This window comes from Thamnophis sirtalis, unplaced genomic scaffold (assembly GCF_051295495.1).
Source record: "Thamnophis sirtalis isolate CommonGarterSnake01/CBP01778 unplaced genomic scaffold, rThaSir2_p1.2 scaffold_3, whole genome shotgun sequence".
Classification (NCBI taxonomy): Eukaryota; Metazoa; Chordata; class Lepidosauria; order Squamata; family Natricidae; genus Thamnophis; species Thamnophis sirtalis.
Window position 1 is genome coordinate 125,383,585 of NW_028261383.1, and position 25,750 is coordinate 125,409,334.

Here is a 25,750-nt window from a genome sequence, read left to right on the forward strand (position 1 = left end):
AGAAGTAGCAAATCCTTACTATAGGAGCTGAGGGAAAGTATTAGTATAATTGGATCTCAGTTGGCAGTGTGTTTAGATGCCAACAAGGGGCTTTTAAGAAGAATGTACAAAAAACAAATATTCGTTAAATAATAAACTTTGTAGTCTAGCATTTTGTGTGTGGCACAACTTTTGCAGCCAAGTGACAAATCTCAGTTTTAGGTGCAGTATAAAAGTCAGGTAACAAGCTTAGCTTCCAGTTCTTTTAAAGGAAATGTTTAGCCTTTAAACCAAGACAAATGGGTCTAATCCTAAAAAAGCATTTCTTTAGTTTTTATTCCATATTATTCTATTTACTAGTTCTTTCAAGTGTTAAGAACCCCTGAATGATGTAAAAATAAAATAATCTCACACAAATGTTATTTCATTTTAATCCTTACAACAGTCCTAGAGTTCTAGACCAGTGGTCACCAACCAGTGGTCCGTGGATCACTGGTGGTCCATTTTGGTGGTCCGCAGAAAAAATATTTGAATTTTTTATATTGCACTAAATACTATTTATCTTTTTTTAAAAAGTCTTATTAGTGGTTCGCAGGATTTAAAATTATGAATTTAGTGGTCCCTGAGGTCCAAAAGGTTGGTGATCCCTGTTCTAGACCACTTGACTTACAACCACAATTGAACCCAAAATTGCTGTTGCAAAGTGAGACAGTTTTTAAGTGAGTTTTGCTCCCATTTTATGACTTTTCTTGACACAGTTAAGTGAATCACTGCAGTTGTTAAGTTAGTAACATGGTTGTTAAGTGAATCGGGCTTCCCCATTGACTTTGCTTGTCAGAAGGTCGCACAACAGGATCATGTAACTCCATGCAACTGTCATAAATATGAGTCAGTTGCCAAGCGCCTGAATTTTGATCATGTGACCATGGGAACGCTGTAATGTTTGTACGTCTGAAAAATGGTCATAAGTCCCTATTTTCAGTGCTGTTCTAATTTCGAAGGGTCATTAAGTGAACTACTAGAGGACTCCCTGCACTTGCTCCCATTTTATAAGTGGAGACAAACAGGGAAGCGGCTAGCAAGTTCATAGCAAAGGTTAGCTTTCAACAACAGAGATTCATACTTCTATCCATCACTATGCAACATGCCACCTCTTAGAAAATCTGACTTATAGGAGCAGCAAATTGGACTTAATGACCCTTTTCGCCTTCTCAACCTGTTGATGGGAATCCTTTTCTTTTGTTTGGCCAGGTCCTGGAGCAGCATGCAGATGGGCGTTGGAAGGGCCATATCCACGATGCTCAGAAAGGCACTGACCGAGTTGGCTACTTTCCTCCATCCATTGTAGAAGTAATCAGCAAGCGGACAGGTTGGCCCAGGGTTATAAAGGGAAAGTTTCATGAGAGTCCAATGATGTGAGGGGTGGGTGGATGAAAAAGCTGGAGACATTTGTGATTCCATGTTCCAGGACATCCATTTTACAATGTTTTTTCATGGCTTCACCAACTCCTTTGTTTAAAAAATAATAATAATCTTATAGCCTCCTATTCCAATCCTAGTTGCTCATGGCAATACCTGCTGTGCCTTTAGTTGCCAATTGAAAGTTATAGTTATTCAGGACAAGTTCAGCATACACTTTATATGAAATTCACCCTCCCTCCCTTCCTTCCAACCACGTACCATCTTTTCAATATGAAAAGGCTCGTTTATGGCCTCACACTTCATGTGAGATGGGTGATCATATAAGCTTCATACATGCATACCAGTATTTTCTTCACTACCAGTTCAGTAGCAGGAGCGTGCACGCCTGGGCATGCACAGAAAGTTCTTGATGATGTCTGGGTGAGTGGGCAGAGCCTCGCACCGCCGCTACTACTGGTTGGCCCGAACCAGTGCGAACCGGCAGCATACCACTCTGTTACATACATACATGCATGCATGCATGCATGCATAGAGGATAGAGAACTTGATGTCGTCTAGATATTTAAGGCTTCAATTTACTGTATTTCCATGAGACCCTACAGACAAAGCTTATATTGTTAGTCATTCTGCTTCATATATTCCATTTGTACTTGTCCTGTATTTTTCATCCCTTTTACTTTTTTTAACATTGAAAGTCCAATAAAGTAAGAAAGTTGAAATAGTTACACAACAGTTTGGGACTGATAAAAGACACCCATAAAAATCTCCCAAATAATGGAATATGTCATTATCCAGAGATAAACACAAACTACCATTTATCAAAGGGAAACTTGCAGAGATCGTGACCCGTCAAAAGCGCGTTCCACAAAAGCGCGGTCGACGAAATCGCGTATGTGACGTCATCACAATGCGACGAAAAAGATCGAAAAATTGAAATAAAAATTAAATTACAGCAAGCCGATTCACATAAAGGTAAGGGTTAGGTTAAGGGTTAGGGTTAGGGTTAGGTTAAGGGTTAGGGTTAGGGTTAGAGCGTTAGCGTTATGTTTAGCGTTAGGTTAAGGGTTAGCGTTAGGTTTTTCGTTACGTTAAGGGTTAGGTTAAGGGTTAGGTTTAGGGTTAGGTTTAGGGTTAGCTTTGGGGGGGTTAGGGGAAGGTTTTAGCTTTATTTTTACATTTTTCGATCTTTTTCGATCTTTTTCGTCGTGCTGTGATGACGTCACATACGCGCTTTCGTCGACCGCGATTTTGTCGTCCGCGGTTTTGTGGTAGAACCGCAGAGATGCAAATACAATCTTAAAGGTAATTTAGCTATTTGCTTCATCCACACAAGTTGTTTTAGACTGGTTGCAAATATCTAATTATCTTCAATCTATAGATGGATGTTATTGATGTCCAGTTTTAATGTATTTGAATACCTAGTGAAGTAAAATACTCATATTTTAAACTTGTTCCATGTTCTTAAGAAATTAAAGTTTGGAGACAATTATTAAAAAAAATAAATGACATAAATTCTATTATTGTATTATTGCTTCTAATGGAAAAAAGGTTGGAGGTTTTAAATGCAAAACCCTGAAAAATCTCTTATTTTTGTGAGGGGTGCACAGGTTTATAGGAGAGGTATGGCAAGTGTTGGAGTGGGTGTGAGACGAAGATTGGGGAGGGTGCACGAAAATGCAGCATGGGTCAGGGAGAGTGCAAGAAGGGCAGAGCAGGAAGGGTGTGATATAGGCTGCTAAGGATGGGTAGAGGGGCGGCGGATATCAGAAAGGGTGTATGTGGGGATATAGATCAGAAGAGTGTAGGCAGGAGTCAGATCAAGAAGGGTGTACAAGATGGGGAGGGGTGCAGTCGGGATCAGGGTGCGTATGTGAACATATGGGTTGGAGAATATGCACAAGAGGCATGGTGCGTGTCAAGGAGGGTACACAGGGATGTGGCTGGGCCTGGAAAAGTATGTGAAGTGCAGCATGGGTTGGGGAGGATGCGTGAGGGCATGGCACAAGTCCAGGAGGGTGTACAGATTGTATGAATGGTTGGCACAAAGACAGGAGACAGAGGAGGATGCACAAGTGGGGGAGATTTATGTCAACAACTTGCAACCTTTCCTACTGGCTTCCCCACTGACTGTCTGGGGAAGTCAGCAGGGAAGGTTGCAAATGGCAATCATGTGATCACAAGGCACTGTAACCAATCATAAGTGCAAACCATTTGCCTAGTGCCTAATCACAATCACATGACCACAGGAGTGCTGAGATGGCCGGAATTCCGAGAACCTGTCATAACCACCATTCATTCAGCAGCACTGTAATTTTCCAGTCGCTGAACAAATGGCCATAGGTCAAGGACTACCTGTGATTGTGTTGTTAAGATCCATTCTATGGTGCTGAAACTGTTTGTTAAAGAAGCATTCTGGAAGCATCTAGATAATGAATGAATAATCCACTTTAAACCTTTAGACGAACATATGTATTCCATGAGTACCAAAGTTGCCCTCTAAAACATCCCACTGGTCCATGCAGTGTAGTCCTGCACAGTGTGCCCCACTGGGAAAGGTCGGCCATGCAGACACCCACTCCACTGCCTTACCTTTACATGCGCTCTGTTCTGACATGCATGTTTTGTCTCTACATGCAGGCCTGACTCTTTCCCGCATGGTGTCCACACATCAGTGCCAGAGCCATGCAAAGGGACTGCAGGTTACCACAGCTACCCCTCCTGGTGGGCTACAACTACATAGCGACACCTCTCTGCCACAGGCACCACTCAGCCTCCCTACAGGTTGGGGCCACCTCACCCTGACTAGGACTGCTCCAGCACCTGAGAACCCAGGTCAGGGGTACAGCTGGGCTGGGCTGGGCAAGCCTTCCTAGCAGTTGGGCTGCCTGACTGCAGCATAGGAGTGCACAGGGCAGGGAGAAAAGCAGCAAGGAGAAGGGATTTTATCCCTGGAATATTTAGCTTTGGAGACATGTCCTCACTCACAGCACACCCACTTGTTCTTGATTGATTTACGTGTGCATGCATTAGCACTGTTGGGGCCTCGTTCTTGCCTCTGTCTTTGTTCAAAAGATGGAGAATGCGTGCCTCTGTGCTCCAAATATTGCTGAATGCTACCTTAGCCAATGGAAAGGGTTGCTGAGGGTTGCAATTCAGCAACTGTTTCAGGAATTCCCCGTTTCCCTGAAAATAAGACCTCCCCGGATAATAAGCCCAATCGGGCTTTTGAGCGCATGGGATAAAATAAGCCCTCTCCCAAAAATAAGCCCTCCTCGAAAATATTGCAACACAGCAGCAGCCATGAGGTAACCATGCTCGCTGCTTCCTACACCTCAAAAATAATAAGACCTCCCCGAAAATAAGGCCAAGTGCTTATTGCGGGGGGGTGTCAAAAGAAAATAAGACCCTGTCTTATTTTCAGGAAACACGGTATATTTTGCTCATTCTTGAACTAAAACACTATGCTGCTACATTTGTAGTAGACATCTGTGGACACTTCCAACCCTGCCTGGTAATCCCACCAAAGGTACATTTTTTTTTGCTTCTTCCTTTTATTTTAAGGGCAGTTTTGCTTCTCAGGGCAGAATTCTGACGGCTATGCCACCCACATCTACCACACACATCTAATAGAGTGACACACTTTTGTCTCCATCCATCTGCATGTGCAACTTTGGCATTGCTAGGCATTCCTTCAAAATCAGCAGAGCCAAGCATGTTTTTTCCTACTGCTTGTTCCTTATTGCATCTTCCCTCAGATAACCTGGTATGGTGGGTTTAGAGTCAAACTCAGAATAAGCGGAGGCTGATGTAAGGAAAGTGTCACATAGCTAAATTCCTTCATTGCTTGCCGACTAATCTCTTCCTGAAAACTGGGGCTTCTAATTCTAATTAGAAACTGGGGTTTTAATTTTGTGCTCTGTGATAAAGCCTGCAGGGCTGCTACCAATTCTTTCGCCTAACATTTTCTTTCTTATAGAAGAAAAGCCTTATCTCCCTCCGTTTCCTCTCCACAAAATGCCATTTCAAATGTCTCCCCTCCTGTCCAGCAGGTGATAGAAACAGCGTGGGCAGCGAAGGCAGTATTGGCAGTATCCGAAGTGCTGGTAGCGGTCAAAGTACTGAGGGTACCAATGGACAATTCATGGGACTCCTCATTGAGAATGTGAAGGTAAGGAAATAGTATTTTTTGTGCAAAAGTGTGAGAATCTTTTGTTTTGTGATCTTCAGCTCATATTCACCCAAAACAAAGCAACAGCGTAATAGAATTCAAAGACATGTGAAGCCATACCCCAAGAAAAACCAGGAGGCCATGAATTCTAGTCCTTAGGCAGAAAGCCAGCTGAGGGACTCTCTCTGCCTTAGGAAGTAGCAAGGGCAATCACACCTGAAAAATCTTGTCAAGAACACTGTTAGAGATTAGATCAGGAAATGAATGAACAAATAAATGAATGCTTTATTCCTTTATTATTTTTATAATAAATAAGCTAACGTGGCGAACATACCTGATACTCTTTCCTCTTGCTATTTTCCCCACAACAACAACCCTGTGAAATAGGTTGGATTGAGAGAGAGCGACTGGCCTGAAGTCACTCAGTTGGCTTTCATGCTTAAGGCAGAAATGTGCTCTACATGGGGCAGCCCTTGAAGAGCATTCGGAGACTTCAGCTTGTCCAGAATGCAGCCGCGCAAGCGATTGTGGGTGTACCTCGGTACACCCACGTTACACCTATCCTCCGCGAGCTGCACTGGCTGCCCATTGGTCTTCGGATACGCTTCAAGGCGCTAGTCGTCACTTATAAAGCCCTTCATGGTATTGGACCTGGGTACTTGAGAGACCGCCTACTGCCAATTACCTCCTGTAGACCGATTAGATCCCACAGATTAGGCCTCCTCCGAATTCCATCTACTGGCCAGTGCCGACTGGCGACCACCCGGAGGAGGGCCTTCTCTGTGGCTGCTCCGGCCCTTTGGAACAAGCTGCCCATGGTGATTCGGACCCTCACCACCCTCCAGACCTTCTGCAAAGCCCTTAAAACCTGGCTGTTCCGACAGGCCTGGGGCTGATGAGTTCTTGTCCCCCCTCGAATGGTATGATTGTTGAGTGTTTTTAAATTGTGGTATTGTTTTGTTCGTGGTTTTTTTCTTATTTGTACCCCCTCCCCTTTTGACTTGGTTGTGAGCCGCCCTGAGTCCCCTCCGGGGAATAGGGAGGCATAGAAATATAATCAACTCAACTCAACTCAACTCAATTAAAACTCAACGTCTCTCAGTTTCTAGCCTGGTGCTTTAACCATTAGACCCGTGATAGCAAACCTATGGCACGTGTGCTGAAAGTGTCACACAGAGCCATCTCTCCAGGCACACAAGCCATTGCCCTTTGCTCTTCTGGGTTCTGGTGCACCAGCCAGCTGGTCTTCACACGTGCAGGAGCCTCAGAAACCGGAAGAGTAGCTGCCCAATGCACATGCGCGTGCCAGGCAGCTGCTCTTCCAGTTTCTCACACGCGCACTGGCCACCTGGTCTTCCGGTTTCTGGCCCACATGTTTGCACGAAGACCAGGTAGCCCTTGCACATGTGCGTACCAAAAACCGTAAGAGTAACTGCATGTGCACACCGGCACTTCCAGTTTCCAGCATGCATGCTCCCATTTCGGCATTCGGTACCAAAAAAGGTTCGCCAACACTGCATTACACCAAACTGTTTCTAATTGTGAGGAATCAACATTAATTTGAAAGCAAACCCGAGCACACACATGCCATCAAGTTGGTCTCAACTCTTAGGCCTTCTCCAAGCTGGCCTATGGGAACTTCCAATGATGCACCCAATGCTATTGTGTTTGAGTCCATCCACTTTGCTGTTCAACACATTTTTTCTTCTCTTTCTATGAGACTCCTTAAGAGAAGAAAATCTTTGCATAATGTTTCCAAAATGATCATTTGAGTTTGGTTAGCAACCTGTCCCAACGACTCTCCAAATTTCAGCAGTCTCAGAACTTACTTAGGCCCACCTGGCTTTGACAGGACCATTCAGTCCCATTACTCCTGACGTGCTTTACCTGGTTTGCCTCTCTCTTGATGAAGCCAAGCCCTCTTGTCTTTTCAGACACTAGTTGTGTTCCTAAAGGCTATGTGGAGGAGTACCTGGGTCTAGGACAGGAATGTTTGGGCTGGTTGCTGGCTTGGTTTCATTGATGGGGCCCAGCAGCACAGGATCCACTTCTTGAATGCTTCTTCCCGATATTCCTGATATTAGCAGGGCTCTGGGGATCAGACTGTGACATTGTGATGCACTTCCATTCAGGTGATACTGCCTTTAAGCCATTCTCATTTTAAGGAGCTTATATCTCACTTGGGGCTTATGCTCAAGTTCATAATTTGCTAATGGGTGAATAGCAAGGTGGTTATGACCCCCCCCCAAAAAACCCTAAAAAGAAATCAATTGTGAGAGATAATGTGCTTTTTATGGCCAAGCTAGATGAGATGTAGGAGTAATTTCTCATTTAACAAAAGATTGAGCTGCAGTTTTCTTTAAGACTTTTGTCAGACATAAGAGCTCTGAATTTGATTTAAGCACTGTTGAATGGCAGAGCTTATTGTAGTTCTTTCCCTAGAGGCTATATTTCTGTTCAGGTTCCAGGTCCTCCACAACTAGATTACTCCCCACTATGGAAAATATAATAATACCTTCTTATTATATTTGTTCTCGTCTTCAGATAGCAATTGCCTGGCAGGTCCAAGAGTTACAATCTGAACATATTAGAAGGCGGCTGGTTGGGGAATGATGTTCTTTATTATTTAAGATGTAACTGGGTGTTCTGTGGTAGTCTTTGGATAGGAGAAGGATACTGTATCTGACAAAATCCCCAAGAAATAACCATATGCTCCCTTTACATAAAGCAGTGTTGTGTTTTCTTCTGATGTAACAAACTGGGTATGTGGAGACAGCGGTCCTTGTCTTGGGGATGAATTGGTGATGGTTTGCATTCCCATTCCCTTTCTTTTCCCACCTGGGCTTTGAACTGGGGTATCAAACTCGATTTTATTGAGGGCAGTATCAGGATTGTGTTTGAGCTTGGGGGAGATGGGGTGGGCGTGGCCAGGGTGTGGGCAGCTCGATGTCACTCATATTGGGGATGCTTGTGGTGGCCCGAGAGCTCTGCCAGCAAAAATGGGCTCCCGAGCTCAGTTTTCTGCTGCAATGGCCTCCTGCAACTCTCTGCCAGCAAAGGTGGAGCTTGGGAGGGCTGCCCAAGGCCCTCCCAAGCTCCATTTTCGCTGGCAGAGGCACCGTGGGCCGGTCCTTCATTGTTTCCAGGGCAGCCCCACGTACCAGATCTAAGCACCCCAGGGGCCAGATCTGGCCCCTGGGCCTTGAGTTTGACACCCCTGATACAGAGTTCCATAGATCAGTGTTGCTGATCTGCGGGGGGGGGGGGTGTTAAAAGAACTGCCAGTTCATTGCCCAGTTGTAAATATGCTTTTGCTGATGCTGTATGCCAAATCTTTTGAATAATGTGGGGGGAAATCTGGGAAACATCTGGGAAACTTGATGACTGAAGGCTCTCTTCACTCTTGTGTTTGCAGCCACTTTTGCCTGGTGGGGAGGATCTGCAGCAACACATCCTGAGTTCAAATTCTCACAATGGTCAAACCAGCTCCTTGGGTAAGTGGAGATGTTGTCATCTTGAGACAAAAGGAATAGATGTCACAGAGATGGAAAGGGGAAACAGAGCCTCTTTCCTAATAACAACAAATACAAGCTTTGCACAAGATGAACGTTCAGCTGAGTTGGCATGCTTGAATGGCAGGGAGACTGTGCTATTAATTTCTAAACAGAATAGCAGAGTTATTGGAGGTCTTCTAGTCCAATCTCTTCTTAAAAACTTCCAGTGTTAGAACAATCACAACTTTTGGAGGCAAGTTGTTCCACTGATTAATTGTTCTCGCTGTCAGGAAATTTCTCCTTAGTTCTAGGTTGATTATTTCCTTGGATTAGTTTCCATCCATTGCTTCTTGTCCTGCCTTCAGGTGCTTTGGAGAATATGTGTAAGACTTAGATCAGGGCTCTTGCTATCTGCCCTGCAGGGTCAAATGCAGCTTTTATACAACAGCTTTCCCCAGCTTGAGTTGGATCTAACTGAGTTGGATTACAACTCCCAGATTTCCCATTGGCCATATTGACTGGAAACTATGACAGGAGAAGCTCCACACTTCTGAAAGGTATGGTGCAGAAGGTTGCTGCAGATGCCCATGAAAATCGATGCCTGAATATCTTTGGTATAAGCAATGAAAAATTGAAATTCAAGAGCATGTGAGAAATGACTTTAAAACAAAACATTGTTTAAAATGTAATTGAGTACACTGTTCAATTGTACTCCCCTACTCCCCCAAGACACTGCTGGTAGCTTTTGAGAAAAGATGGGTTTTTAAATTAAAACATTTACAGGACAGAAATGTAGATAAAGTGCACATTCCCTATTGGTGAATTCCATGGATCTAAATGCAGAAAGGGCCACCATCACAGTGTATGGGTTTCTAATTCTCCTCCATGCCCTGTTCAAACAAACAAATGTTATGTAGCAAGAGGCCTTTTTGCATGACCGTGTCCTGCATTGATTCTTCCAAGGCTCTGTTGCCTGCTCTGATTTTTGCTTTGATTCTTTGCAGGGACACAAACGCATCAGAATTTCTCCAACGACAGGCCCTTCTCCCACCAATATTTACGCCCAGAGAAGCTCCTGGAAGGGAAGGTATTGTAATTTCTTTGGTCAAAGAACGAACAACCCTTAGAAATGTTGATATCAGGTATTCCTCAAGATTCCTTAAAAATCATCTGGTGCCACTCTTGCCTAAAATTAGAAAATGTGTCAGCAAAGAGGCATGCTGTATTAATGGATTTAATTCAGGGGTGTCAAACTCAAGGCCTGAGGGGCAGATCCAGCCTGTGGGGTGCTTAGATCTGGCATGTGGGGCTATCCTGGAAACAGTGAAGGACTGGCCCAGGGTGCCTCTGCCGGGGAAAACAGAGCTTGGGAGGGCTTAGTGCGGCCCTCCCAAGCTCCATTTTCTCTGGCAGAGCGTTGCAGAAGGCCATCGCAGCTCGGGAGCCCGTTTTCACTGGCAGAGTGCTCAGGCAACCACAGGCGCCCCTGACCCAAGTTACATTGAGGTGGCCACACCCACTCTGGCCATGCCTCCCCACCCCCAGGTCAAACACAACCCTGATGCTGCCCTCAATGAAATCTAGTTTGACACCCCTGATCAGTTGGTCTAGAAACCTTCCCTGGCAAGGTCTCTTTTTATGGCATTGCTATCCGAATAGAAAGAGTAGAATGCCAAGGGCAGCAGATGTTTCTATGGCTATTATAAAGAGTTGTACAATGGCAGAGATCACTCTTCCGAAGAAAACGTTGCGATTAACATTTATATTGACTGCAGTGGTAAACAAAGGAATTACATAATAAAATTACTCCTTAGATTTCCCGAGATCTTTCCAAGAAACCATATTATTAATAGCTGGAACTAAATCAGTACATTTGAAACTATTAAATGGCACTTTCTGTACTCTGCTTTTGATTTGTAAAGTGCACTTGAAGACCATTTACAAAGACTTTCCAAAGAATAACAATTAGTTCATATTTTTTCACTTTATCAAGAGAAATTTTTATTACATCCATGAAATAAATGCATGCCAAGCATGCCAATGAATGGCAAAGCTTCACATTAACTCCAAGGTGGTATAAGTGCTGACAATCTGCTACTTTCAAATAGACACCCCTCCCGGAGCTTAATGTGTGGCTCATCACTCAGAAAAAGTGGGGCTTAAATTACAGCCAAAATAAGTAACCTAATGTCCTCTTGTGTTTTCAACTAAAACTCCCATCATCCTTACCCATTTGGAGATAGGTGGCCTTGCTGCTTGACTGTTCTTGTTTTGTTTTGTTTTAATACACATGCTCAAGCACACTATTAATATTTTGGTAAAATAACCAAAGGGCAATAGGGATATAAAGATCATTGTGGTCTTTTTTCAAAAGGGACTTTTCTTTTCTCTTTTTTTGCAGGATGCTGCAGCCATTTACAATTGGCTAAGCAATTTCCAGCTGGAGTGTTATACAGCCAACTTCCTGAATGCAGGTTATGATGTGCCAACAATCAGCCGCATGACTCCAGAGGTAAAAAATAAATTAGAAGACCAGGCAAAGGTGGGAAAGTGTCTTTTAGTTTCTCCATGCAATTATTATTTGGGGTGTATAAGAACCTCTCCATCTTCCCAAAAGAGACACTGCTGTACACACATTGCATAGATGCTTAGTTCTCCATTGTAGATTATATTCCATGCATTTGGTTTGTGGTAGATATGTACCTGGGCTCTTTTGTTCCAGGATCTCACAGCAATTGGGGTAACCAAACCAGGCCACAGGAAGAAGATTTCGACAGAGATTGGACAGCTAAGCATTGCTGAATGGCTCCCAAATTATATTCCTGTGAGTATGGCACCTACCAAGATCTACAAGAAGCCTGTGATCAACTATATCCTATCTGAAAGCAAACACTCCCAGACCCCAAAAAACACTATAGAATCTCTGTGAGGCATATTATAATCTAATCATTATTTAATGCTATCATATCGTTGACCACAGTGGTAGGATTCAGCCAGTTCGCACCACTTCAAGAGAACAGGTTCTTAACTTTCTGAGCAGTTTGGTGAACTGGTTGTTGGAAGAAATCATTAGGGCAGAGAACCAGGTGTTAAATTATTTGAACCCCACCACTGGTTGACCATTTCTGCATACAATGAGGTTGCATCTACAACATTGTTCTATTCCCATTCCTTTCCCCAGAGTGCTGCATCCTTTTCATGGAGATATCATAGAGTATTTGCAAATGCAAACCCAATAAGCTGCTTATTCTGATAAATTGATGGTTTGAGTGAATGTTTTGAGCTATATATAAAGATGGTGGCATTTTGAAGACTGCTTTTTTTTTTTTTTGCTTCTCCTGCTTAGTTTGTATCCATGGAAGATATCCTTCACGGTGCCTTCCAGTAAGCATAAAAAGTGGCAAGGGAATGCAGGCATTCTAACCGAAAACCTGATCTGACATATGTATTTTCTAGGATCCATTCAGTTTCCTAACTCTCCCAAGTTGCATAGGCTTGGAGAGAAACAGAGAGATTTCTAATGAAACTCAGTGTGATTGTATTATTTTCTAGGATGACTTGATGGAATGGTTGAGTGCTATTGGTCTACCACAGTACCACAAAAAGCTGGTGAGCAACGGTTATGACTCCATCAACATTGTGACCGATCTGACTTGGGAGGATTTGCAAGAGATTGGCATCAACAAACTTGGTGAGAAGAAATCAAAAGCCAAAAGCAAAACCACCGGGGCTTTGGGAACTTCTGGTCGTATGTAACTAACAAGACTGTTCTTGTAAGGGTGGGGAAATTGGATCCATAACATAATATTCACCGCACCTCAGCTTGATCGTGTTTCAGTGATTCATCGCTCAGAACTTTTTAATTGACTTGGAATGGAGAATCTAGTCAGTCTGTATAGTTGGCTATCCATTAGAAGAGTATTATGGTGACTGTGGTACTTACAGGCAAGGATAAGAACCTTAGAAAATGTATTAGCAATTATAAATAACAATAGTACTTAGACACTTAGACTTATATACCACTCCATTGTGCTTTACAGCATTCTCTGAGCAATTTACACATGTCAGCCTATTGCCCCCAACAATCCAGGTCCTCATTTGATCAAGCACAGAAGGATGGAAGGCTGAGTCAACCTTGTGCTGGTCAGGATCAAACTCCAGGATGTGGGCCAAATTAGCCTGCAATACTGCATTCTAACCACTGCACCACCAGGGCTCCCAGCCTTTGGTAACTAACTTGGCATAAAGGGAGTTGAAATCTAAAGTATTGATGGTGTCAGTTTACCAGCTTTTTGGCCTAAAGTAAATCCAAGAAGGATAGTCATAAAAAGTTAATAACCAACTAAGAATAATGCAGCACTTCACAAAAGCTTTTACACTCCAAAACCTATTTGATTTAAACTTACTCCAGAGATTCCATGGAATCCTAAGAAAAGTGTTTCCTTATTCAAATAGATTGACAGTTTCCCCAAATTTTGTTGGCTGACTCCAATTCATTTTGTAATATGTAGCTGGGGGAGAACATTGGACCTAGCCCAGGATGCAGTCTTCATTTTTGCACAGTGACAGACTCAGCAAAGCTTGCCAAGGACAGTCGCAAAAAGGAGACAGCCTCCTAGACCAGTGGTGGCTAACTTTTTCTGGACCGCATGACCAAAGCGCATGCATGCCAGAACCCCCAAAATATAAAGTGTGTGGCCCATGCCCCACGCCCCCCCCATGCATGCACACGCGCCCCCCCTTGCAAACATCCCACCCCCCCGCACAGTTGTGACAGCTCTAAGGGATGGGATGGTGTAACTGGACATCAACAATTGGAAGCATCAAAGCAAATTCCGCATCCTGATTAGCACCTCAGACAGCAATTATTTTGTTAATTAGCTCATTTCTTAGCTGTCAGCCTCTGCTTTGTTGCTGCTTTGACTGCCATTGAAACGGGGAGGGGGGCATGGTATTTGGGAGGGGAATCATGATGTGCTGGAGGAATATTCTAGACGCTGACCTGACCATCTTACTGCGCATGTGGAGAAAGGGAGTTTCCCGCCAAGGTTAACTGTCCAGCATTCCATCCTGGTGATGACTTTTGAAGTTATCTCCCACCTGACAGTTGGGGTGCATTATAATTGGACTATGGACTGGGGTGCCAAGGGGAGGGGATTGAATTATACATGATATTATTCGCTTTCGTGCCTAATTAACCAGATTCAGCTTAGCTTTGCTACTGTTCGTTTATAATTAGTAAAAGTACACTTAATTTCAAACAAATGGAGTTGAGTGGTTTCTTTCCTGATTACTAAATGAAGTTACAGCTGACAATAAGCTGAATCTCAATCGCACCCATCCCGGAGCAAACAACTACCGAGGGGGGTGCCCTCACAAGAAGAAAAGAAATGTCTTTGCATGAAAGCAACCAGGAGGAAGAAGAGGGGGCAGCGGTGGGACCATCTCTAACAGAAAGACTGGCTGAACTGAGAGTGGAAGAACCTGCCGTCCATCCCAGATGAATTACAAGCTGGAGTCACAAGAAGGAGGCCAAAGAAAAAACCAGCGGCTGATTGGAGTGGCACTGGAGAAGAAGACTACAAAATCTCCCATGCCATGAGGCTCCTCGAAGAGGCATGGACTGAACGTCAAATTCGAGAGAGAGCAGTGGAAAGAGAGCCAACAGAGGAGTTGGAGAAAAGGTACTCAATGCATAGCTTAAGGGAAAGTGGAGGGGCCGAGGGGGGTTGTGCGCAAGAAAACCCAGAACCAGCCTCCCCCCCTGTGGCTAGAGACATTCAAAGAGCAGGGGGGTGCCCCAGGCGACGCCGGATGGCAAGCGTAAAATAAGCGTAAAATATGATGGAGACCCCAAAAGCCTTGGGTTGTTTATTATTCAGGTCTAGAATTATATGGAAATATATGGACCTGAATTAGAGACAGATGCAACTAAAGTAAGAATGGTGTTAATGGCCTTGGAGAAGAAAGCAGCCAAATGGATGGTCGGGCTACATAAATGCAATTCCCCTCTCCTGAGGAATTTTGATGAATTTATGGCAGTTATGAGAAGAAGGTTCGATGACCCTTTGACCGAGCGTCGCGCTCGGCTGAAATTTACGGCTCTTAAACAGGGAAAGAAAACTCTGCCGGATTATGTGCAAGAATTTCAGGAATTATCAGCCTATATGAGGGGATGGTCGGAAGAGGCCTTGCTGGATCAGTTCGCTGATGGCTTGGATAAGGATGTTTACCAGCAATGCATAAACAGACGCCTTCCCCGTCGTTTAGCAGTTTGGTATGAAAACGCAGCAGACGTGGAATTGGATTTAGCCAGGCTTCGTTGCATGAGAGAGGGAGATGTTGAGAAATCCCCCCCAGCACTTCCTAAACCCCCCGCCCCACCCCAGGAGTGAGGGCAGGAGAGGTTTTGCAGGCAAAGCCAAGCCTTTCACTTGTTTCCGTTGTGGAAAGGAGGGGCATCGTGCTGTGAATTGCCGCGTCAAATTGGCTCCACCTGCTCCACCACCACCCCATCCCCCAGAGGGAGGGGAAACTGGAGAGAACTCCAAGCAAGAGGAGGGAAGCTGCTTTCGCTGCTGAGAATGTTACCCGACGCTTCGAGCCAGAGGAGGAGGGAGGCGTAAGCCCCAGCTCGTCTGATGAATCTGATGATGAAAATTCTCATCGCTGGGTAAGTTCCCGAGCTGGCCCTATGCTTATCCCAATTGAGCTTAGGGTACCCTCTTGTGGTGCAACAGAGAAACTTTTAGCTCTGTTAGGTTCTGGGTGTTCCCGATGCATGGTAAGCCCTGAAATGGTGGAGAAACTGGGCTTGAAATTAAGGACTTTGAAAACCCCTATTGTTTTTTGCCAAATTGCAGGAGGCAGCCCTGCTCATTTTTCCACAGAACCCATTGAAATGAGGATGGGTACCCACCAAGAATTAATAACTTTTATTGTGGCGCCTGGGATGGACCGGCCCCTTATTTTGGGACTCCCCTGGCTCTGTAGATGGAACCCACGCATTAACTGGAGAGAGGGTTGGTTACGAATTAGCACAAACACACACCCCTGAGGAGAAAGTTGAAACTCCAGACTAATACCCCCACATTGGCAGCCAGGGGGCAGGAGAGAATTGAGGGAGAGGAAAGAATTCCAAAGGAATATTGGGACCTCAAGGATGTTTTTAGTGAGAAATCTTCTGATAAATTACCCTCCCCCCCCCAGACCCACAGATTGCACCATTGATATTTTACCTGGAGTAAAGCTTCCAAAGCCCCAAATATAGTCAATGTCCCCTAGAGAAATGGAGGAAATGAGGAAATTCATTAATAAGAACTTGGAAAGGGGTTTCATTGAGCCAGCAAGACCCAAGGTAGCAGCTCCCATATTGTTCAGAGAAAAGAAAGATGGCTCCCTCAGATTTTGTGTGAACTTCAAAAATTTGAACGCAATCTCAGCTCAGAACCTCTACCCATTGCCACTGATGAAGAACATGATGGCCCAACTGGGGAGGGGCCGTATTTTCACTAAGTTGGACTTAAGAGAAGCGTATTATAGAGTCAGAATTAAAGAGGGGGACGAATGGAAAACTGCTTTCAACTGTCCCATTGGTCGTTTCCAATTTCGTGTAATGCCGTTTGGCCTACAGGGGGCGCTAGCGGTCTTCCTGCAGCTAATTAATGAGGTTTTACATGACCATCTTTACAAAGGCGTTATCGTCTATTTAGATGATATCCTTATTTACATGGAAACATGTGAAGAACATGTGAAGCTGGTTCGTACAGTGCTGAAGAAACTCCGGGCAGCTGAACTCTACACCAAATCATCCAAGTGTGAATTCCATCAGGAGAAGGTTGATTACCTGGGCTATCGCATCTCCCACAAGGGTATTGAAATGGACCCCGCTAAGGTCAAGGTGGTCACTGAGTGGGAGGCCCCTTGTACACGCAAGCAATTGCAGAAGTTTTGGGGTTTTGCTAATTTCTATCGTCAATTTATTCCCTCCTTTGCTAAGATAGCTCTCCCAATAACTAACCTCCTTAAGTCTAAAGGTGGGGTGAAACCCAAACCTAGCAAGCCGCTAGATTGGACTATGGACTGCCAAGCTGCTTTCGAGAAGTTAAAGCGGCTTTTTGCGGAAGAACCAGTCCTCAACGACCCGGACATGGACGCACCTTTTGTGGTCCAAGCTGACACCAGTGACGTGGCTGTGGGAGCTGTCTTACTTCAAGCTAATAGCCAAGGAAAATTACAACCCTGCGCTTACACATCTCGCAAACTAACCGACACGGAGAGACGTTGGGCCATTTGGGAGAAAAAAGCCTTTGCTGTTCGCTGGGCTTTGGCCACATGGCGCCATTTTCTGGAGGGCGCCAAACACCCTTTCGAGGTATGGACTGACCATAAAAATTTGGAAGCTTTGAGAACGCCCAGAAAACTTTCTCCTAAGCAGATGTGCTGGGCTCAGCATTTCAATAGATTTAATTTTACCTTGAAATACATTCCAGGTGGGAAACATTTTATGGCTGATGCTTTATCCAGACTTCCTCAATACAACTGTTCTAAGCTCAGTGTGGTCCAGCCTGTCATTCCCACGACGAGCCTCGCTGCTCCTGTTGTTACTAGAAGTCAAGCAACTTCTAAGGTAGAGGTCACTCAGGACTTTCTTTCTAACTTAAAAAAGGCCCTTACTGGAGATGACTGGTTCCGACAGCACATGAATGAATGCACTATGAGAGATGAGTTGCCTTGGATTGGGACGAAGTTATACGTTCCTGTGTCCCTTAGAACCATTGTTCTTCAACGGGCTCATGACTCCCGGATGGCAGGGCATTTTGGATTCGTCAAGACTCTCCACCTCGTCAAGTGGCAATTTTGGTGGCCTTTTTTGAAAAAGGACATTGAGAAATATGTTGCCACTTGTCCTGTTTGTGCTGTTGCTAAACACCCTCCGGGCAAGCCCCAGGGGTTACTCCAGGTGGTGGCTCGCCCAGTGGCCCCATGGAAGGAGGTCTCCATGGATTTCATTGTCGAACTTCCTGAGAGTCAGGGACACACTGTTATCTGGGTTGTTACCGACTTGTTCTCCAAACAGTTCCATTTCATCCCTTGCTCCAAGATTCGAGCCACGAAGAGCCAAGGTGGCGCAGTGGTTAAATGCAGCACTGCAGGCTACTGCTAGATCAGCAGGTCAGCGGTTCAAATCTCACCGGCTCAGGGTTGACTCAGCCTTCCATCCTTCCGAGGTGGGTAAAATGAGGACCCAGATTGTTGGGGGCAATATGCTGACTCTCTGTAAACCGCTTAGAGAGGCCTGAAAGGCCTATGAAGCGGTATATAAGTCTACTGCTACTGCTATTCCCTCTGCTAAATCTCTTGCTAAGATGTTCATCTCCCATATTTACCGCTTGCATGGGGTGCCTGACCACATCATTTTGGACAGGGGTGTTCAGTTCACCTCCCTCTTCTGGAAAGAGTTTCTGAAGTGGATTGGCTCCGCCCAGGGGTTCACCTCCTCCCACCACCCTCAGACTAATGGGGCTTATGAGAGAACTAATTCTGTACTAGAACAATATTTACGTTGTTTCATCAACTACCAACAGGATGATTGGGTGGATTTGTTGCCTCATGCTGAGGTGGCTTACAATAATTCCGTGCACAGCAGCACTGGTTTTACCCCTTTTCGTATGCTGTTTGGCCAGGATTTTGTGCCCATTCCTGAGATTCCTCGTGAGCAACCCCAAGTGTCATCGCTGTCCGAGTGGAGTGATCGCCTTCGGGACATTTGGCCTTTAGCTCTCCAAACTCTAGATGCTGCGCACCGCACTCATAAGAAACAGGCTGATAAAAAACGGACTAAACCCTATGAATACAAAGTTGGTGATCAAGTTTATTTGTCCACTAGATTTCTTCAAACTCCCCAAAAGTTGAAGAAATTGGGGCCCAAATACGTTTCCCATTGTCAAGATCATCAACCCTGTTTCTGTCTGGCTCCAGTTGCCTAAGCATCTCAACCGGGTTTACCCTGTTTTTCATGTTAACCTCCCGAAGCCTGTCTGCACTTCTTCTTTGAGACCACCTCTCCCTCCTCCACCCACTCCGCTTTTGATTGGGGGTGAGCAACATTTTGAAGTCCGTGAAATTTTGGACTCTCGTAGACGGCAAAACCGTGTCCAGTACCTGGTGGCTTGGAAGCATTTTCCCCCTTCTCACACTGAATGGGTTGATGGGTCCCATGTTTGAGCGCCTCATCTGCTCCGCAAGTTCTACTCTGCTTATCCTGACAAGCCCTGATTTTGGACAATCTCCTAATTTTCCTTTTCTTTTTTTCCCCCCTTTCCTCCTTTAATGTATTATTGTTTGTATGTTTGTTTGTATTATTTTCGTTTCTGGAGGTCTGACCGCCCTTTTCTGGAGGAGGGCCGGATGTCAGCCTCTGCTTTGTTGTGCTTCGGCTGCCATTGAAACGGGGAGGGGGGGCATGGTATTTGGGAGGGGAATCATGATGTGCTGGAGGAAGATTCTAGATGCTGACCTGACCATCTTACTGCGCATGTGGAGGAAGAGAGTTTCCTGCCAAGGTTAACTGTCCAGCATTCCATCCTGGTGATGACTTTTGAAGTTATCTCCCACCTGACAGTTGGGTGCATTATAATTGGACTATGGACTGGGGTGCCAAGGGGAGGGGATTGAATTATACATGATATTATTCGCTTTCGCATCTAATTAACCAGATTCAGCTTAGCTTTGCTACTGTTTGTTTATAATTAATAAAAGTACACTTAATTTCAAACAAATGGAGTTGAGTGGTTTCTTTCCTGATTACTAAATGAAGTCGCAGCTGACATTAACCTTCTTCCTCCTGGAGGAGCTGGAAGTAATTTGCAATAAATAAGTTTAGATACCCTAACATCCCAATCCTTAAAATCGATCAATACAAAAAATTAAAATTTCACCTGATCAATACGGAGCATTAATTGTGAAGGACACAGACATGGACCAGCAGAAAAATGCTTAGGTGTTTATTCCCTCAGGGACTGATTGTCGTGCTTATAGGAAAGCTTCCTGCTCATTCTTCCTTCTGTCGAAGCGGCCATGTTTCATCTTTTCTACCTTGGTCTAGGAAACTGCCTTCTCCTGTTTCATCGAAGCTGAGTTCAAGGCATGTCTCAGAACTGTTACACCTAGTTCAGTGCTTCTTAAACTTTCTTCTCTCAGGATACTTTCCCACTTTTAAAAATGATGGAAGACCCCAAAAGAGTTTTTGTTTGTGTGGATTATATTCATTGATACCCTGTTTCCCCCCAAATAAGACCTCCCCAGATAATAAGCCCAAATAATCAGGCTTTTGAGCCCATGCGCTAAAATAAGCTCTCTCCGAAAATATTGCAACACAGCAGCAGCCATGAGGTGACCATGCTCACTGCCTCCTGCATCTCAAAAATATGGCCAAGCGTTTATTTCGGGAGTCAAAAGAAAATAAGACTATTTTGGGGGAAATACAGCACTTATCATATTAAAATTGATACATTCACTATCACTAATGATTGCTTGATGGGATTTTAATATTACATTAATTTTCAACATAGGCTGGTAATTAATTTTGATTTCATGGACCTTTGAGAGGAGCTTGGGGTTCCCCCAGGGGTCTTAGGACTACACTTGAAGAAACACTGATGTAAACCATCCTTATAACAAGAACAGGTTGCAATGCCTCCATGGAACACGATACCATAGCATTTAACCATTCCTGTAAACCTGTCTTCCCTGCCTTCTGTCAAGACTTGATTTGATGAGTTAGGCAGCTCAGCCACCCCATCAACCTTTGGCTGGCTCCTTACCAAAGCCATATTTTACAATGAGGAAGAAAAAGAATAGGGGAGAAAGCTTGCCCCTATTCTTCGGAGGCAGGAATTAGTGCAATTTTTGGCACCGCACCAAATTCCCAGAGTAATTGAATCCTGTTTTCAGTGAAGACAGCCTTGCTTGTCCATGAGCATAAGCATAACCTAAATATGCCAACTGGCTTCATCCCCAAACAGCCAAATGTATACATAATTAGGTGTACATGACAAATAGCTGTTGATGGGACCCCTTTTTAAAAGCAAATGACCCACCTCTGACCCACCTAAAACAGTTGCTCCAGTTTTACCCTTCCCACTGCTTTCCTCAGCTTCCCCCACTGGCTTGTATAGAATGTCAAGAACTGTAGCCCCATTCTCTAGTCATGAATTTTAAAAAAACAAAAAAACAATACCATAGGCCTACTCACATAACACGCTTAACTGGGTTATAGGAGTAGAAAAAAAGGCTTCGTTTACTCTGCCAAGTAATCATAGACATTTAATTCCATTAAAGTAACTCTTTCCAGTCAGAGATACTGCATTGCCTGAATAATTGTTGAAATCCCTACAAAATAGGGCCTCTCTAGGCATTCTATATCTATGGCTTTTCTGGTTTTAACGGGCTCATGGTTGTACAGAGGCAAAGAATGAAGTGAAACCAGAAAATGGCCACTGACATTGTTTTTCCCACTCGGGCAAAAGAATATTATTACTGTTGTTGTTTTTAATTGTTATTTTTTTAGAAAAAAAAGGAGGGGGGGGGAGACATATGCATGAGGACTGAAGAGATGAAAGCAGAGGTGGTATTCAGCAGGTTCTGACCAGTTCTGGAGAACCGGTAGCAGAAATTTTGAGTAGTTTGGAGAACCGGTAAATACCACTTCTGACTGGCCCCCGCCTCCATCTATTCTCTGCCTCCTGAGTCCTAGCTGATTGCCAGGAAATGGGGATTTTGCAGTAACCTTTCCCTGGAGTGGGGAGGGAGTGGAGATTTCACAGTATCCATCCCTGCCATGCCCACCAAGCCATGGAATGCTCACCATGCCACACCCACAGAACAGATAGTAAAAAATGTTGAATCCCACCACTGGATGAAAGGCAAAGTAGAGTTATTGTAGTGGTTGAGGTGGCATATAAATGGATAAATAAAAGCTAACCCATTCGTTCCAAGTTGTATACTGCTGGTATTCAGCAATGAATGTATGTGGAGGTGGAGGTGACTGCTGAATCATTTGTTTTGTGTAAATGCACTTAATACCCTCGAGGCATTAAGGAAAAGACCCTTTAAAGAGATGATGCAGAAAAGGGGGTCTTATTTTACTAGCTGCTCAGCTAAAATGGCTTCTTCCAGGCTGCTCTGCTTAGAGAGGTCCCTTTAGACTCCAGGGGGAAAAAAGCCTTGAGCCTAGTGAATGCTACAGAGGGTTCACTAAGCTTTCAGGCAACGAGAGAAGGTTATATATTGAACAGTAAAGTCTGTTAGGGTTCAATACATTAACTGCACAACCAAGTATTAATTTTGGTTGCTCATAAAAAAACTAAACAGCCCTGAACCAGGAAATCCCAAGATTGTTGGCTATAGGAGAATGAATATTGCTGAAGAAAGCAGTGGAAAACCAACTGCACATTGCTGGAAAACTACATTGACATATTAATTATATCACCAGGAATTTTATCTTTAATTCACTATTGATTGATTCTGTGCCATGAAGTTAGTATCACCTCTTAGCAACCAGATAGATTTTCTCCAGGATTAATTCAATAACGAGAAGCATAAAAGATTGTATATGAATGACAAACATCTAGCTAATTATACTTGCAAGAAAAAACCCAAAGATATATAAAATTAAACCCTAATAGCAGATGGCTTCTAATGTAGAAACAAAAGAATTTGGCTTCACTTGGTAGAGTCATTGTTACAGCTGCTAAAGGGTAATTTATCTAACATGCAATCTCTGTGACTGAAAGATCCTTTAAAATAACTATTAGTCAAAATATCTATAATGAAAAATTCAACTTCATTTTGAAGTATGGGCAAATAGGGAGTAGAGGATTTTTTTTTGTACCTACTTGATAGAAACATTAAAAGCAGCATATTGAACTGCCAACAGCCTGCTGATGTTTTAAATTTGCTATGTTAATGAAATGCTGACCTAATATTTATCATGGTCCCTGCACAGGGCAATCTAGAAACCTTTGTCTTGTTGAAGCTCTATATCCCAAATTTACTGTTTATTTATTTTCATCCTCCTAAGCTAACAAATTTGCAAATATAGAGATAAAGCTTAATATTTTAGCCTATATTTAGAATTCTTTCCAAGCCAAAAAGTCTGTTGGCTCCCATACAAATGCTGAGTTTGTTTTTCTTGTGTGACATGCAGGCCACCAAAAGAAGATCATGCTGGCTGTCAAGAGGTTGACAGATCTTTGTAAGAGTCAGAGCCAGGCTAAAGTCAACACTCTTAGGCGCAAGATCCCTGGTACCTTGGAAATAGTCACCATTGAGACCGTGGAGACTGGGGAGTGTCATTCTCCTCTCACCCCCAAAATGACCACTTTTCAGGACAGCGAGCTGAGCCATGAGCTCCAGACAGCCATGTCCAACAGCTGCCAAGGGACATTGACCATCAAGAGTACACAAGGCATTTCACGGAGCCAAGAGAGCATTGGTGCCCGATCTAGAGGATCAGGACATTCCCAGGAGAACATGCTGTCCCAAAGCACATCCTCTAGCCATTCGCAGGAGAGTTTGGATAGTGGCGAAGGGAGCAGTGGGAGCAGTGGAGGGCATTCTTTCACCCAGCTCCATCCTGTGGAGAATTCCGCCATTACCCAGGGTCGGCCCAACCCAGACCACTATGGGAAATTCATCCCATTGCTCAATGGACCAGATGGAGTCAATGGCTATTCCAGCAGTTGTGTGGGAAGTCCCTTAAGGGAGAGAAATCTGCCCGAGGGGATGGATCACTTTCATAGATCAAGTGCTTCACCAGAGCCATCAAGCCCCCTATCAGTCCCCTCCCCCTGCACATTGCCCCATGCTGCCAGCAAGGGAACAGCCCCGTATGTCTTCATGTATCCCCATGTATCACTGAAGGCCCAGTTGGCTCCTCCACCTTCTATGCCTGAGCAGGCCAAGCCATCTACCCATTTGTCAGTCCAGAGGACCGCCCTCCAATCAACTGCCCAGAAAGCTTTCTCCTATCTTCATTCCCACTGTGGCCCTACAGAGCCACCTCAGGTGCCCCCAAAGCCTAGGCCTGAGCAGCAAAATGGCGAGGGCTTTAAGCACAAGAAACGCTCACAAAGCTTGAACCGCTATGCACTGTCGGATGGGGAACCCGATGAGGAAGAACCAGCCAGTAGCTCAGTGGGTTCTTACGCTACCCTAACCAGGCGACCCAGGCGCAGTCAGGTTGCACGGACACAACCGCCTTCAGAAGCGAAAGTCTTGCGCAGTCAGTCTTTTGCTATCCGTGCCCGGAAGAAAGGCCCTCCTCCTCCTCCTCCTAAACGCCTCAGTTCGGTCTCCAGCCCTTTAGCAGTTGATGCAGAGTTTGAACAAGGCCAACAGACACAGAATGGATCCTCGCTCTCCAAGGACGATGGGGATAATACTAATGACAGAGCTTGCTTGGAGAAAAACACAGCTGCTAAGCTTGATAGGCCAATCTATGATGGGAGCCCAGCCCAGCCTCTTCAGTCTTCCCAGATCCCTAGTTGTGGTCAGGAAGGTACCAAGAAAGGTGGCCTACACAATTCAGTCCAAGGAGGCCTTGTTAACACCAATACCCTGAATGGTAGAAGCCAAGTCTTGGAAGGTAACACTCCCAGGAGACGAACATTCAGTGAATCAGCAGTTACCATGACGGAGGCTTTGCAGCATAACCTTGAAGATATCCGATCAGACACTGAGGAAGATGGTCCAGTTGAGAAGGATGACTCTGCCAAATCCCCTTGTTCTTCTCAAAACAGCTCTAGTGAGTGCATCCCCTTTGCAGAAGAAGGCAATCTAACCATCAAACAGCGACCAAAGCCTTTGGGGCAGATGAAAAACGATGCCCCAGCTCCAGACTCAGACTCTGCTCCTGCTCAGTCCAATGGAAAAGAGTCTCAAGAGGATTCAGCAAAAGAAGGCCCAATGTTGGAATTCAATCTCACAGAATCCGACACGGTCAAGAGGCGGCCCCGGTGCAAAGAGAGGGAACCTCTCCAAAATGTACTGAAGGCATTTGGCATGACCACCGCCCCACAGTATGCCCAGGCCCAGGCGGTAAGCATCAGTGGACCTTCGCTGCACATGATGGAAGCGCTCCCTACCACAGGCCCATTGGAGGATGACCACATGGCATTCCAAATAGTTGAGATAGAGAAAAGCATCCTGTCCCTGGAGAAGGGAATTAGCAAGCTTCCCGTCTCTTTGAAACCAGCCAGTCCAGGGACATCGCACAGCGAGCGGCATGGAGGATCAGCCCAGTTAAGAATACCAGCCTCTGTAACAGGTAGGTTGCGAGCTTTGACACTGGATTGGGAAAGTGGGCAATAATTTCCAGAGCTACTGCCAAGATTACTACTAAAATGTTTAATATTAGAAGAAGAATAAAATAGAATAGAGATGGAAGGGATCTTGGAGTCTTCTAGTCCAACCCAAGCTATACCATTTCAGACAACTGGTTGTCCAGTCCCTTCTTAAAAACCTCCAGTGATGAAGCACCACGATTTCTGGAAGCCAGCTATTCTACTGGTTAATTGTCCTCACTGTTAGGAAGTTTCTCCTTAATTTCAGGTTGCTTCTCTCTTTGATTAGTTTCCAGCCATTGTTTCTTGTCCTGCCCTCTGGTGCTTCGGATAATAATTTA

At 44.6% G+C, this 25,750-nt stretch overlaps 1 protein-coding gene across 4 annotated transcripts in view; it reads left to right on the forward strand.

The window, feature by feature from the left end:
* CASKIN2 (CASK interacting protein 2) overlaps positions 1-25,750 on the forward strand; it is a 162,456-nt gene that overhangs the window by 131,118 nt on the left and 5,588 nt on the right. Inside the window, exons 11-19 of one of the 4 annotated variants that reach the window (XM_087709945.1) lie at positions 1,231-1,348; positions 4,039-4,233; positions 5,448-5,569; positions 8,985-9,063; positions 10,068-10,150; positions 11,465-11,575; positions 11,786-11,887; positions 12,616-12,754; positions 23,273-25,393. In XM_087709945.1, the coding sequence (XP_087566071.1) occupies positions 1,231-1,348; positions 4,039-4,233; positions 5,448-5,569; positions 8,985-9,063; positions 10,068-10,150; positions 11,465-11,575; positions 11,786-11,887; positions 12,616-12,754; positions 23,273-25,393 (3,070 nt within the window). The remainder of the gene's footprint in view (positions 1-1,230; positions 1,349-4,038; positions 4,234-5,447; positions 5,570-8,984; positions 9,064-10,067; positions 10,151-11,464; positions 11,576-11,785; positions 11,888-12,615; positions 12,755-23,272; positions 25,394-25,750) is intronic. The other 3 variants (XM_087709946.1, XM_087709947.1, XM_087709949.1) reach the window with 3 other exon arrangements.